The 16448-nt window shown below is 38.6% G+C and overlaps 1 protein-coding gene and 1 long non-coding RNA gene across 2 annotated transcripts in view; one reads left to right on the top strand and one right to left on the bottom strand.

The window, feature by feature from the left end:
* The window catches only part of LOC134675204 (muscle segmentation homeobox-like), a 29254-nt gene extending 28227 nt beyond the window's left edge, over positions 1-1027 (top strand). The window contains exon 3 of the mRNA XM_063533413.1: positions 625-1027. Coding sequence (XP_063389483.1) covers positions 625-882 — 258 coding nt within the window. The 3' untranslated portion in view covers positions 883-1027. The remainder of the gene's footprint in view (positions 1-624) is intronic.
* The window catches only part of LOC134675296 (uncharacterized), a 466888-nt gene that overhangs the window by 209840 nt on the left and 240600 nt on the right, over positions 1-16448 (bottom strand). The gene's annotated exons all lie outside the window — the stretch shown is intronic.

Below are 16448 nucleotides of genomic sequence, written 5' to 3'. Positions count from 1 at the left end.
CTAAGCATAAGCCGAGAACACCCTTCACGGCGCAGCAACTTAGAGCGCTCGAGAGCAAATTCGTCGAGAAACAGTACCTTACTTAGTATTGATGAGTTCTCGTTCAGCTTAGGGTTATCTGAAACTCAGGTAAATATCATATAGAAAACGTCGCTTACTCTTTAAAAATTTGCATACAAATGAAACCTGCGCAAACACAAGCCAAACCGCAAGACGAGAACACCCTTCATAGCACAGCAGCTTAGAGCGCTCGAGAGCAAATTCGTCGACCAACTTAAGGTTATCCAAAACTCAGGTGAATATCAACTAACCAATTTAGACATCTTTATAAAATCTTCGAAAAACAGTGCTTTAAAAAGTACCTATTGTGTATAGCTCATGCTTAGCAATTTTTGTAAAAAAAAAATTGTCGCCATTTCTTAATTACTAAGCCGTTTCTTGGCCGATTGTGTCAACGTTCGATACCGTCGAAGTAGTTCGTAAAGGCCGGTCATAAAGGGAAGTTATATTATACCAAATATGATACCGTGATGTCTTTTTCATTGGACATTCTTTCAAATTAAAAGATAATATTAGACTTAAACAACATGAAAGATTATTAACCAAACAATTCTTCTCTTTCAGGTAAAAATCTGGTTTCAAAATCGCCGAGCGAAAGCGAAGCGGGTGCAAGAAGCGGAGATCGAGAAACTAAAAATGGCGCAGTTCTCTCGTCACCCCCACCACTTGTACCCCCACCCGCTGCAGCAGTACTTCCACCCACATCCCCTGATGGGGGGCCGACCTTTGCCCCCGATGGGCATGCCGCCCCATTTAAGCATGGTTCAAAGCCCCGTTTCAGGGGGATCGCCATCGCCTAGTACGCAAACTGGCCCGCAATAAGAATATCATTATGAAAAAAATGTGGGACTGACAAGTAAAATGAGGAATGCAAAGAAGATAACTAAAATACAGATACTTAGAGCTGCAGTAACTAATCAAATTTAAAGGGACTTATTTTATTTGTTATTGAGTAAGAAGCTCACGATAGGTACAGACCGACCGCTTAAATGAGTCCTCGTCTGCGCGGTAAGGGGGCGACGGGGTTGGACGAGTAAGGGCGGCGGGGAAGGTGCGGGCGGCAGCCGGCAGTCCTACCCCGTCGCCCCCGTACCGCGCAGGACTCATTTAAGCGGTCGGTCTATAACTTTGTAGGTAATCAAATACCTTTTTTTTCTATCTATGATTAAAATGTCTAAAAACTTGTCTGATATAAGAAAAATCTAATTATTTCGACGTCTGATGTGAATTGAATTTGGAATGTAAGGAATAGTTTTTTATCAGACAATAGTCGAGTTTATGTAAAATATTCTGTAAATATATAGTTAAGTTAGATTTGAATAGCATCATATTAAGGATTGTATTAATTTAATGTATTTACGTTGTGTAGATTCTTTATTACCAAATACATATTTTAGTTTATTCAATTTATTATGTTTAACTCTTTCCAAGGCATTTTTTTTCGATCATTTTTTATATTTGACGGAAAAATATGCCATGGAAGTGCGAATACAGCTAAAGAAATATTGTAAAATATTTTTGTACATAAAGTTGAATGATAATTGTACATTATTATTTCTATACTTCAGTAGTTAAATATATATATATTTCTTTCACAATGAATGATTTCGTTTGATTTTATTTCCTTTATAAATTATGATGCTAATCATCATCATCATCATCAAAAATCATAAGAAATAACTTAAGTTTTAAGTGAATAATATTATGGATGTTAATTAAATAACACAAAATACGAGTATAAGTTGATCAGAAGGGAAAAATTAGCAAACTAAATAAATAAAAAACAGAAATATATATTTCAACACTGTACCGACTTATCATTTTGACTTGTCAAGGTTGACAACTTCTGGGCGGTCCAATATTTCGACCTCCAAAAAAGTAAATATTACAAGAGTTCAGGGGTTACCAATATAGTGGTGCGATAACGACGCAGTTTAAATTCGTAAGTATTTGAGCCAATTCGCCGCTAATTATTTTTAAAACATTAAAATTATTTGTAATGTCATTTAGTTTATTGACTGAGGAATTAATGAAATAAAATAAATCATACTTTATTCGTTTAATTAATTGAAGGTTAAAGTTTCATAGAATCGGGACTGTAAGTATATTGAGGTGCACAATTTTGAGGTCAACATTACAGTATTATGGCCCCATTCGTACTTTTGGTGAGGAAATGCCGTATTTTCGATGGCAAACAATTTAGCCTACAGACGAGACGCCTGCAGTAGGGGTGTCACACGCGCGTACCTTAGAGCCGGCCGTCGAACTGCGGGTTGGTGGCGCTGGCGACGCGCAGGCCGGGTTGGGGGAGCAGAAAGCACGACGTTATGTCCTTCTCATTCTCATGCTATTTGAATACCTAAGTTTGTATACAGCAGCAGACAGTGAGCAGGTCAGGGCCAGATAGCCTGGAAAAGCTCCTTATTACTTTCCGCATGGCAAGGAAGCGTAGGGGTGAACGTATGGCCACGCGTTGGGCAGACAGAATAACGACAGAGACAAACGCCACATTGCAGGCTAGCATGCACTGGGCCCAAGACAGAGCGGCTTGGAGAGCGCTGGTGAAAAGTGTCCACATTCGTCACGTCCCTCAGCCATGAGGATACGACAAGGAAGAAACAGTTTGTCTACACCCATTGTATTGTAGTACGGGCGATTTTCCTCGACGACGTCCTGCGCCTATTTTGCCTGATAGGGGGTGGGCTAGTACTGCCAGCCCAGCTCCTCGAGGAATCCCACCAAACCTTTGATGTTGAGTAGGACCTCGGGGAGGTCTCTCGGAGATCCGAGATGTTTTGCCCTGTATGGCGCCACTCCGCTGCATTCCAACACCACGTGAGAGGCTGTTTCTTTCTTCTCCATGCATCCACGGCATAGGGGACTGTCTGGCATAGGGGACTGTCTGTGGCACCTGTTATAAAAAGATGCTTGTTAAAAAGTCCATTACCTGTTATGACACTGGTTACCATGTCTACACCCATATTTTTTACAGTTGACTCTACAAGGCGTACGTGCATCAACTCAATCAAACTTGATGTTTGTTTTCATATCGATAACGATATTGTCAATTGAGTGTGGCACTAATTTAAATAATAACCATTAAACTTAATTGGTCGATAGCGGGGTCGCGTCGATAACGGAGTATAGGGCGATTCATTCTCGGTACATTTAGTGCTTAACTTTCGGTACTAAATTGTAGTGTTTATTTTATTTATATTACAAATATAAATGTTATATGTGAATGTTATGAATGTGAAGGAAGCGAAAGAGGTATGTCAGGATCGTAGCAAGTGGAAATCCGTGGTCTCTGCCTACCCCTCCGGGAAATAGGCGTGATTATATGTATGTATGTACAAATATAAAAAATAATATTATAGAAATTTCCAGACTAGGGTCGACAGGTACCCGGGTAAATGTGCATAGCACGCTGCTGGCGTTGCCTCTTTGAACAGCCAGCGAAATGTGCTGGACTAAATATTCACCGGACCTGGGGTCGCCGCTTTTTTCTCGGAGGCGTTGACCTAACTTTTTAATAATGTTTTTAGCGTCAGTGCACCAAGGGCCGCTGGTCTCTACTTAGTAAAAACTAATATATAAACAGATGTCTTCGTACCTCTTACTTGAATCTTTTATCTCTTTCAAATTACCTACGCAATATAATTCAGGTATTTGGTTTGCACGCCCGCAAACAAACTTCTATTTAGGAGAATCGACTATTTCTGTAGCTGACTGTACATAACACCATCTTAATTCATTTATTGCATTTATAATCATGTATCTTTTGTACTTAGCTCACCATGAGACTGGTAAGTATGCGGAACATCGCATTAGGTCGGAGTGTATCTAGTCGTAAAATGGAAACGATAAGATTATACGGTCATAAAACCAAATCATAGCGTCTGAGAGTCGTCTGCGAGTCTAAAGCTGGTACAAGGGTCAATATACTTGGCCCAAAACAAACAAAAGACTTGAGAGGTTATGATCCGAAACTGTGAAAAATCAATAAAATTAAAAAAAAAAATCTCGTGATCAACTTGAAGAAAATCAGCATCAAGCCGCCAAGCGTTCCACACGCCACACAGGACGTGTGTGAATTAAATGTAGTGCGGTATTTATAGAAGGTTGCAGCCGGATCATTTTGTTTAACATAATTATTAAAAGTCATAATGTAATGATTGTCAGATTATCATTAGTCATAATTCTGAAACCGTTAACTTTTCAGGATTTTTGTAAGGTTATCCTATAGATAGGTTAGGTTAGGTTTGTTTTATGACAATCCTGAAAAGTTACGCGTTTCTGAGAAAACCAAATTATGACTTACGAAAATGCGGACAAACAATACATTATGACTCAAAAGTTTATAGGAAACAATAGAGACCCAGTTGCAGCAGGATGCGGTCCACCTATGTCGCCTGGCCTGGCACTTACGTAATAATAGCGTAAGCGCGCCGCTACAATATTCAGCCGGGACAATGGTACCTTTTGCCGTGGAACGTCATATATATCTTTACCGTTTCATATCTAGTGAATCTCTAATTAATTTCCCGAATCGCACCGTAAGACACATGAGCATGACTGTAAGCAGTGATAGGCATAAATAAATAAAAATGTTTATGTTACGAGTAGCTAATAGTTTATCTAACTTATTATTCATGCTGACACTTTTGGTTACAACGCAATTAATTGATACAAACGAATAATGAACACACCCTGTACAAGAGCGCTTCTTTTGGCCAAACTAAAGGTTAACTTTCCGAAAACATCTGTTACTTATCAAGTAATTTATAACAAACGATTTACCTACATCGAAGCTTTGTTTGTCCCACATTTTGTGATTATTTTTATCATAATCATGTTTTCGAATTACGAAATTATGTTACGTAAGCATGACAATTACAATATTAAAACTATTGTAACCATTATATATTATTAAATGCAGGAAAATGGGGTCTCTATTTTTTCCCAAAAAACTTTTAAGTCATAATGTATTGTTTGCCCGCATTTTCGTTAGTCATAATTTATTTGGTTCAAAACGCGTCACTTTTCAGGATTGCCATAAAACAAACCTAACCTAACCTGTCTATAGGATAACTTTACGAAAACCCTGAAAAGTTAACGGTTTCAGTTTTAGGACTAATGATAATACAAAAAATACATTATGACTTCAAACTTTATGGGAAACAAAGGGACCGAGGAAAATCATGTAGGTTCCACTAAAAAAAAAACCAAAGTAATTGGATCATTCCAAAGTGAGTCATCCTTTCAGGAATATAGATATAATATAAGTAAGTATATATATTATGAATATCAAGGAACGTACCTCAACGGTTTAGGCTATGCGTTGTCTGTCAGTCTGGGAAGAAACAGGTAAAAATATTAAAAAACAGTTTGTAATACCTACCTGTGGTCATCATGTCAGGGCTGGTGGCAAGCTTCACAATCCGTCGCCATTCCTCCCGTACTATATAGCCCTTCTTGTACATTCATGGAGTGGTTCATTGAATGCACTTTTAACCTAGGTCTGACCAACGCATTGGTGACCTACCGCGCCTAGTCTACTACTACTTACTTGGTTGGCGCGGTGACCCAAAATGAGTCTTGGCCTCCAACACAAGAGCACGCCACTTTGATCGGTCCAGAGCGGTATCCCGCCAGCTTTCTCCGACGCCGAGCTCACGGAGATCTGCCTCCACTCTATAGACCTTAGTAGACTCTTAGTAGTGTGTATCTACATAAAATAAAATCACCCATCTATAAATGCGACTGTCCTATATTAGAATGATTGAAAATCTCACAAAGAGCAACATAATATAAGTAATTATGTATCAGTGTTGCATGAGCTCGCACCCAATTTCTTCCGCGCACCATTTGCGACACAAAGTTCGCGCGCCGCCGCCATACAATTAATCTCGGGTGTGTTCAATTACTCCGTAATTAAAAATAACTTATTCATTTAGCATTAAAGCGGATCTCTTAACTGCTGCGCAGCGGAGACTGGTACAGAAGGCGAGCGTGGAACTAATCCCGACAGTGGCGGATTTGCAGTCTTTGCCGCTCTAGGCCCCAGGCCCTGTAGCCCTGTAGTGTATATATATATATATATATATATATATATATATATATCGTGTAAAATGGTTATTTGTCCAAGTAATGCTTCTTATTAAGGATGACTCACGCTAAACCGGGCCGAGCCTGGGTCGACGCGTCCGACACGTCATTTTCTTTTACGGCTGATCGGTGATCAGGTGGTGCTTTCGATAGAAAACAAATCGCCGGAAGCTCTGGCCCGGCCCCGGCCCGGTTTAGCATGAGTCATCCTTTATGCATTAAGTGGATTTATTTCACAAATCATGAAAAATGTTCATAAATATTTTATCTGTAAGCAGCTTTCGAAAAAGCCAAGTTTAGTTCAACCAACCAATGTACCAATACCGAATAGGTACCCGCCAAAATCAGACCTACTGTGCCCCGCCCCACTACATCTTAATTGCCGAAATTAATCACGTTAATGTCTCGTGGCCGTTAATTTCAGGCCACAGGCCAGCCTTGTGCTCGAGCCGGCCTGAGTCGAGCGCTCGAGCGCCGCCGCCACGCTCATTAGAGCCAACTCGAGCAGAACTCGCGGCTCTGTCATCTGTGCCTATTTTTCGTGATGGTAGCCGTCAACTGTTTTTGTCTATTATTTATCGGCTAATTGTGTATTTCATTACACACGCTGTTAATCGGATCTACATGCTTTAATTATTTGAGTTTTTTTGTATTAAGGTCATGTGGGGAAAGAGAAACATAGGGCCCGATTCGGATTATGAAATAGACATCTATTAGACATCTTTTAGACATCACCAAGATATGATAACGATATGTTAATAATAAGATCTAACCTCTCAAATTTGACATTTGCGCGATTCTGGAGCTACTCTTGAACGATTTCCACAGGATATGACTGGAAATCTAATTCACATCTAATAGATATCTTACTCTATCTAACGTAAAAGTGACATTGGTTGCCCGAATTGCGCTGCAAAAGAGAACTAGTTGATAGCTAAACTATAACATATCTAGAATAGATCTAGTACGTGTCGTCTCTTGTGAATATCTTGAAGTTCGAATCCGGCAGATAGTTTATTTCCCTCGGGGCTAGAGAAACAGTATGAGGATTCTCTACGAGTTTTTTGCTTATTCCAATTTTTCTATTACTCCATCTTGCGTTAAATTACAATTTTTTGTTGGTAATTAAATTGCCCAGCAGTGGGACACAATATAGGCTATTAAAAAAAAAAAACCGCATGCACCCGGAGAGGTGGGCTAACTTAGCCACCAAGTGGATGCCGGTAGAGGGACGTGGCCGCGGTAGGCCCAAACGGAGATGGCGAGATGACCTGGACAGCTTCCTGCCGGCCTAGCCAAGGTTACAATCGCTATCGCTTCGATAACGAAAAGCATTATGTCTGTCTATCACTCTTCCATATTAGCGCGACAGTGACAGTTGCGTTTCGATCGCTACGGAGCGTAAGCGATTGGCATTTTGGCTACGCGGCCTGAACAACTGGCCTGAAGAAGCACCAAATCGGGAGTCGTGGAAATTAAGGGGAGAGGCCTTTGCCCAGCAGTGGGACACTCAAATAGGCTAGGAAAAAAAAAGAGACTGGCTGAAATAGCAATAGCAAGACACGTTCGTAAGTTTTCGTGAAAATAATGGAAAATAAATATACACTACATCTGTAAGTACAGGTACAGCCGAAGTCAAAATATGTTTAATAAACTCTCTTGCACCTAATTCCTTTGTAATGAGGCGAATACTTACGTAAATATCCTACCTATATTAAATATAAAATTATGACGTAGACTGTCTCAGTGTACACAGAAATAATAATTGCATGGGAAACGATACTATTTCTTGAGCATAATTATTATCTAATTAATCAGCATATAATTGTGATGCAAATTGCACACGGTATCAGATATCACACTCATGATTCTAGGAAGCAACGCTCAGTGCTTTGATTGATATGGTTCACATGCAGTTTTATATTATGTTATGTTATGTACCTACAGTCAAGGTATTAAATGTTGATACGGACAAAGTGCCTCAAATATGTACATATATGTGCCAAATATGTGTCGTGACCTTATTACCCAAACATTAAGGTAGTTAGGCACTTAACTCTTAACCTTACTGTAAGTACCTACAGGTTTTTGGCATGTTGTCAATGTCTATATTTAAAACCTTGACTGTATGTACCTAGGTAAGATACTCTGCAGTTCCTTAGGTACATTTTCAGATTTAAATCTACTTGAAATTATTCATAAGAGAATACTTACATATTATGTTACAAGTATCCAAGGTCCACTTAACATCCAAGATAATATAAGTGGGTACCTACTGTAGGGAATGCTTCCGGTACCGAGTTTGTATGGCGAGAACCGGGAATTCCCAGTTCCGGTACCGTGTTTGTATAGAAAACCAGTACCGGGAGCACTCCTTAGTACCTAGCGTTCGTTTTATTTTCATACTCATAGCAAAAAATATCAACGGGTTGTATTTTTCTAAATATATGTGTAGGTATATAAATCAATGATGAGATGATGATGATGAACTGTAAGTTTAAAAAAAGTCGAAAATTAAATAAAATTCAGCCAGGATAAGGTAACTATACATTTACATGTAATTAGTGCCGTTTCTTTTCATAGAGGCAATAGAAGTATCAAATGAATTACAAAATCACAATGACATGATGATTGTTTTTCACTATGCCTATGATATCCGTGCGATAAATTTATAATTACCTACGTGATTAATACCCATTTTACATTGCATATAAATAGGTTGTTTCCATTCTGTGACTGCAGACAATAAATTAATTATGCTTAAATAACATGTTACATGCACAGCGTTATCGCAGGCCATTGAGAAGCTTTCATATCTTGAGAGAAATATAAGCAAGCATTCCATCTGAACATAAACTTCGATTTTAGGTAATTTTTTCAACCCCGAAACTTGTAACCTGTATAAAAATGGTGTTTACAGGTTTTTTTAAATGGGTTAGTGAGGGCAGCTACCACACTGAGAGAAAAATCATTAGTAAACTAAACCAGGAATTAAAAAACAGTTCTGTACTCGGGGAAAAAATGAAGTTTAGTAATAATTATAGAAGTTTCACTATTTCTGTAAAGCCCCCTCCAGACTATGCGCGTGAATCGCGGGCGAAGCCGCAAACGCGAGTGTGGAGTCGATTTCGCTGTCTGCGAAAATCGACGCCACACTCACGTTCGCGGCTTCGCGCCGCGATTCGCGCACGAGTGTGGAGGAGGCTTAAAGTTTATTTATTTCTACAAACAGCTCAGTAATCCTAAATCTAATTTCAACAAACAGATAATAGAAATTGCAAAAGTCAATTTGTTCCTATTAGTTGACTCTCCTTGTCCCCGGATTAAGTTTATTTTTGTAATTCTAAGTGTGTTTTTGTTATCCTTTTCTCTCAGTGCAGATGCTGTGCTATGCCTAATATTCAATACTTACCTACAATTCTAAAAAAGGTCGTGAAATTAATTTTGAATTAATGACGATTGGCTTTTTATAATATTTTTTGAGAGATTTTATAATACTTTTATAGTAGGTACCTACGATTTTGTAGGTACGAGTACTTATTTTAGCCATAAACACAAATCAAACATAAATTACAGCCTTTTGTGCTAATTGATTCCACTTCTATCCTTCATCGAAAAATGTTTTTCAGTAGGGTTAAGGTGCTATTACATACTATTATAGCCACAAATTGTAAAAGATTCCAACACATTGCGAACCTTTTCCTTTTTTAAGTCGGTTAAAGATTAAATGATTTTATTCATTTAACTTGTATTTTCTTAATGCGAAGTGTCTTCGTGTGCCATTATCCTATTCACTTGCGCCCGTCCTATTTTTACATATTTCTGTCTTCCATCATCATGTCTCGTGTGTACTGCGCCTTAAACAACCAAGAATAAATTAGCATGTTTGTTTCAAAAATCCATTGAAACCTAATCTAGAAAGACATAAAACGTATCGGCAGACACATTTCTCAATCGTATGTTATTAATGAGTGGCATAATTTATTGGCCCGGCCATAATAATTATATTGTAACAATTATTGTTCCGTAAAAGGACATTAAGATATCGTATCGGTTCGTTGAAGCTGGACGGATGTCGATTGACAGAATATCTGTGACATTCAGAACTATTGCGTTATGACAATGTCATATTAACTTTGTATAAAGTAGTATTTGAAGCAATATCACAGCTTTTCTTGGCTGATTTGTTAAAAATAAAATTTAACTGCTTAATTTGGTCGGGTTATCGGCGGCTGCTAACTTTGGCCGCTAACTTCACACCTGTTTTTATTAACCGACTTCTTTAACCAGAAGGAGGAGGTTCTGTATTCCATTGTGGGTATTTTTTATGGTTAAGTGTTATTAACACTTAATAAGTTGTTCTTACTTATTTAATTAACAAATCTCTTAAAGTTTTGTGTTATTTAACCCTTTTATAAATAAATAATAAAATAATTTATTTCAGACACAGCTGATACATATTTTACAAACCGTCCGTCCTGCCCTAATAAGGAGCCCATAGGGTTATTCCCAATAGTTACCACCAAGTTGTTACCAGTGGTAAAAGGTGGAAAAAAAATCTCAGTAGTTTAGTTACCACTGGTAACAGCTTGGCGGTACCTAGTGGAAATAACCCGGCCTACAGGGCAAAATGTCCTGCCTAAAACTATTTTTAAATGCTGTATGATTTGCATGATGGTTAACCTAAATCCAGGAAAGAAATAACTTATATGGCCAATTTGGAAGTCATAGCGTGGGTGCATCACTAATTAACCAATTTGTGCTAGATAAATATATACCAATTGTGTCGCTTAACTTCAAACTCGGGTAAATCCATTGGACCCTCTCAGCAAATATCTACCCTATTACGTTTTCTTAATACCAAAATCGTATAATCTGACAGATGGATTTACCCGAGTTTGAAGTTAAGCGACTCAATTAGTATAATTGATAACCTCAAATTGCATTGCTGCCATGCATGATGGACTTTATACCATCAGTTATTTCGAAGCGAACTTTGTTCCGAATGCCTGCATCATGTTTATGTACAGTCACCTGCAATAATATGTTACTCTTCGAAGGCCGCAGAAATATGTGACACGCTCATATGACTCTACACTACTACTACTTCTAAACTCATTTACATGGAATCAGGAAAGGAAGAAGGCTCTCGTTTCATCCTGTCACTATAAAACAAAAGGTGTTGTGTGTAAATACAGTCATAGCGATCGGAGCGTGTCGAATAGATGCTTCGCTTCTTCAAATGTTACGCATACTAAATAAATTATTCTTATACGCTGCCAGGCACGTTAGATTAACCAATTTAAGAATGATCTTTTACTACGAACTTAAATTGATAAGGAATACGAACATTTTCATTAAGCGAGTTAAATTTCTTTTACGCACTTTTACAGGAAACTCCTACGATACCTAGCTCGCTCCAATTTATCTGCCCGATTCGAACTTTAAGATACGTCAATTAATAGATCTAGAAACGATATGGATTAGATGTGTCAATGTCAAATGTGACTTTTTGCTTGAAGAAACGTCAAATTTGACACTGACATATCTAATCCATATCGTTTCTAGATCTATTCACTGACGTATCTTAATTAAAGTTCGAATCGAGCCGTAAGGCTCTTATACCTCGTTTTGTGTCTATTTACGTAGGTATTTTGTCTGTCATGGCATGTGTTTAGCACGCTTAATATCGTTAGATATAAACGGCCCTCAAATGTTGCCAAATTTAGCATTTAAGTTACTGTACTGGTAACACTGGGGGGCCTTACCGCGAAAACCGAAATTCGCAAATTGCGGGGATCTTTCTCTTTTACTACAATGAAGGCTTAATTAGAGTGACACAGAAAGATGCACGCAATTTGCGAACTTCGATTTTCATGGTTATAGCCCTGCGCTGGCCCATCGTGTAAAGGAGCCATAAGCGATTGGCATTTTGGTTACGCGGCTAGGTCTAATAACACTGGTTCGTCCGTCAACTCAGCTCGCCGCGCCGGCGCAACGTCCGCGCGGCAAGATGGCGATATCGGCGGGTGACTTGTTTACAACTTCCCGTGGTCACGCGGTCGGCTATTTCAGTGTGAATGAGAGGGTAATTATCGGAGAGAGTGAATAGGGCGCTAATCTGAAGGCGAAGTTGTCCTCCTCACAATACTTTAGGTACTTAGTGCTAATCTTCGTATCTACAAACAACTTCGCATTCTCCCAAATGGAATGCGGACTCCACTGTCCGTCTGTCTGTCTGTCTGTCTGTCTGTCCCCAGGCTGTATCTCTTGTAACTGTGACTGTAACTGTGATAGCTAGACAGTAGAAATTTTGATAGATGATGCCGCTATAACAACAAATACTAAAATGGGCGATTTCGACTCGCACTTGTCTGATGTTTTGGTTGTGAGCAGAGCAGAGATTCTACTGCGAAAAACGATTTTTAGGGTTCCGTACCCAAAGGGTAAAACGGGACCCTATTACTAAGACTTCGCTGTCGGTCCGTCCGTCTGTCACCAGGCTGTATCTCACGAACCGTGATAGCTAGACAGTTGAAATTTTCACAGATGATGTATTTCTGTTGCCGCTATAACAGCAAATACTAAAAACAGAATAAAATAAAGATTTAAATTGGGCTCCCATACAATAAACGTGATTTTTGACCAAAGTTAAGCAACGTCGGGAGTGGTCAGTACTTGGATGGGTGACCGTTTTTTATTGCTTTTTTTTTTGTTTTTTTTTTTTTCATTATAGTACGGAACCCTTCGTGCGCGAGTCCGACTCGCACTTGCCCGGTTTTTTCTAATAGATGACAAAACTAAAGGGCTGGCTTCGGATCGGCCAAGGTGGAGACAACTTCACCACGCTGCACCGACAAGACCCCACCCACCAGCTCTTAAATTGAATGATGATGATGATTTTAAAATGTTACATTTATTTATATTTCGTTTTTTTTAGCATTAGAAATAAGGCAAACAATCTTATGCGTCTTTTAATTGAAAAACACATTTTAAAAATAAATTACGGCAAATATGTAACAATTATGAATCTAATACGATCATTTATATTCTTCTGCTTTCATAAGTAATAGTTACTGATTTTTAAAAAGCGTTTTTCAATTAAAAGATTTGTCAAGATCGCTTACCTTCTTTCAAGTTCGTTCTAATGCTAAAAAAACGAACTATAGTTAGTTATTTATGTGTCATTTTTGTGTTGCATACACCTCTACATTCGTACCTATTTGTGAATCCGTAGGTCCTTAATCTTATGTTTTTTGTATTTAATAAAGACTGATAATCCTCTATTTGTAATCCCACGACCTCTACTTGACTCTCGTAAACAAAGTAGCAATATAATTAACTCTGATTGCTCGCGCAACATTAAGCCATTTAGTGATCAATATAAAAACACCGCCTTATCTCCATTACATATAATCCGCTAAAACGATCCGGCTCACAATCAAAAACCACACGAATATAGCTCTTAATCACCCGTAATAAGGAGATAAAATTTGTGATGCGCAATGACATATTAAATTACCAAACGGTGGAGGTTTTGCTTACAAATTGTGCGCGCGCCGGTTTTATAGATCATAAAACTAATGTGAGATAAACGGGAGAATTTATAATTATCATTAATGGATTTTAACTATTAACGGCTACCGGAAAGCCGAATGAAGACATAAAAATAAATAAAATTGTTGATTCGGCGTTAGAGTTTTATTTGGATTTGAATGCGACACTTTGTGGTGCCGTCTTAAGGGGCAGTCGCCACCTTTTATAATTAAGAGATAACTATGACTTCTTCGTCTTCTATTTTTATGCTAATGAAATACCTAATTTATTTGTCTTAGGTATCTACTACAAATACAGTAGCTTTAAAAACCGGACAAGTGCGAGTGTGACTCGCGCACGAAGGGTTCCGTACATACCATTATGAAAAAAACGGCAAAAAAATCATGTTTGTTCCTTGAGAGCCCCACATAAATATTTATTTTATTTTGATTTTAGTACAGAAATACATCATTTGTGAAAATTTCAACTGTCTAGCTCTTACACTTAGGTTCTTGTGTTACAGCACAGAATAAATAATAGTACTAGGTACAGAAGACTCACTCTCTAACAAAACGCGTCTGTTACGATCAGCACAGATATGGCCGCTAGGTGGCGACAGCGCCACGCGCGGCTTATGGCAAACCCCAAAATTGGGGTCGAACGGATGTACTTTTAGCTACCTGTAGCAAAGCGACGAAATCGCGGAGTGAGCCACGCCTGGTTACAGTCTGGTGACAGACAGACGGACGGACAGATGGACAGATGGACAGACCAGACGGACCGCAGAGTCTTAGTAATAGGGTATCGTTTTTACCCTTTAGCCACGGAACCCCAAAAATCATTAAAAATTCCAGAATTTAATTATGAGTTTATACCTACATATATGTACACTTGTCTTGTATTTAGAAGTCGGTTAAAATAAGTAACAAATATAAAATACTTAATTAAATGCTTGAGTAAGTAGTAACAATTAAAGAATGTTTTAAATCTGGACCACAAATTCTGCATTGTTTATAATTTGAAATCTACTTCAGTCTGGTGAACTTTAGCATTTTAGCGATAGCCATTATCATTTTGTTTTAAATTTATAGTGTATAAAAATAATTATTCAACCATAGGTTTCCATCCTTACTTGGTAGATATTCCACCAATTCGCACGAAGCGCTTTGCTTCTACTTTCCATATGCACACTGCCAAGGAATGGAATTCCTTGCCGGCGTCTATATTTCCGTGGTCTTATAACCCGGCAACCTTCAAATCAAGAGTGAACAGGCACCTTCTGGGCGAGCGAGCTCCATCGTAGGCCACGTCTACGCCTCGGCTAGTCTGTGGCCATGAGTAAGCCCATTCATAATAAAAAAAAATATATAATTGTATTTGAATTACAATAATAAACCTTATGAGGTGTGGTTGTTTATACGTACATATAAATACATAATTATTATATATGTACCCTGTAGGTATTTTGTGGTCTTATAGTTTTTGGGGGATACACTTCGACTCATAAGGATCTTTTAGTTATTTGGGGTCAATAAAAACTGTGGCTTATTAACACGAGAAGTGACCTTTATGCAAGTGTGTGTCTCGTGTTTTCATCAGGAAAAGTAGAAGAATTTTTGTTTTGTTTAATTAAATTAGCGAGTAATTAGTGAGTGAGTTGAATTAATAGTGATTTTGCGATCTCACATTTTTCCACTACTCGTTGTAACTCTAGGTCCATGGAGTCCCAGCGTCTGGTTGACGTAACTGGTGACCGAAGAGCTGGCGGCTTCGTCGCACAACGTATCAGCATTACGATACAGCGAGGAAATGCCGCCAGCATAATGCTACAATGCCTCAAGGGTCTCTAGTTATTAATTTAGTTTAGTAGTACCATTGTATGTAAATAAATGTATCAATATAGATAAATATTACTTCCCAGGAAAAGTACAAGTAAACCAATCACTCCCCCTTAAATCCTATAAGATAAAGCGTCCCAAACCTCTCAGTTAATTGGTATAACGAGGCGGCACTACTAGGAAACTTCTTTGGGTGGGCATCTTAATGCACGCTGGGCCGTTGTGGACCACATACGTGTTAAAGTTATTCAAGACCGCATTCTTGGCCTCGCCAGGGGTACGAAACTCCCGACTTCGGCTAAACTCGGCTCCGCTCGGCTCAGCATTGCTCCGAGCAATTATTAGCGTTGACACAACTTGACATCCCTTTGCACGACCACAGATAAGATAATGGCTTGAATGGGGTTGGCAACTGTCAAAGGTTTGCATAGATGGCGCCATCATAGCTTGCCCCTTTTTCTATGAGATTTGGCTTAAAGAGCTGGCATCCAAAGCATTAAAAAACAAAAAAAATTACACAATTCTAGGGATTGACGGGGCAAGCTATGATGGCGCCATCTGCTTAATACTTTGACGGGCCAACCCCATTTTGACAACCCTAAATAGCCGAAAGGGATAGTGCCATACATTAGAAAGGGACAGCATGATTCGACACTGAACGGCTGTCAAATTTCGGTTTTGTAGGAAGTTTCCTTTCTGTACAGTAGTACTATTATCACCTCACGTCATTATCGTCATTATGTAATATTTTACATCAGTATTCAGTAGTTTATCGATGGTCAGTCAGCAACGATGTCATATAGCGGATGAAACACTGCAATAAAAGAATATGCCAGCCTGGAATACTATTGTCCAAATAAAATATATTTTATTTTAGCGGTTTGGTTTGGAGAGCGTACTCACGCC

Source organism: Cydia fagiglandana, chromosome 21 (assembly GCF_963556715.1).
Source record: "Cydia fagiglandana chromosome 21, ilCydFagi1.1, whole genome shotgun sequence".
Lineage (NCBI taxonomy): Eukaryota > Metazoa > Arthropoda > Insecta > Lepidoptera > Tortricidae > Cydia > Cydia fagiglandana.
Note: the sequence above shows the minus strand (reverse complement) of the source record. Positions and strands in the feature narration are given on the sequence as shown.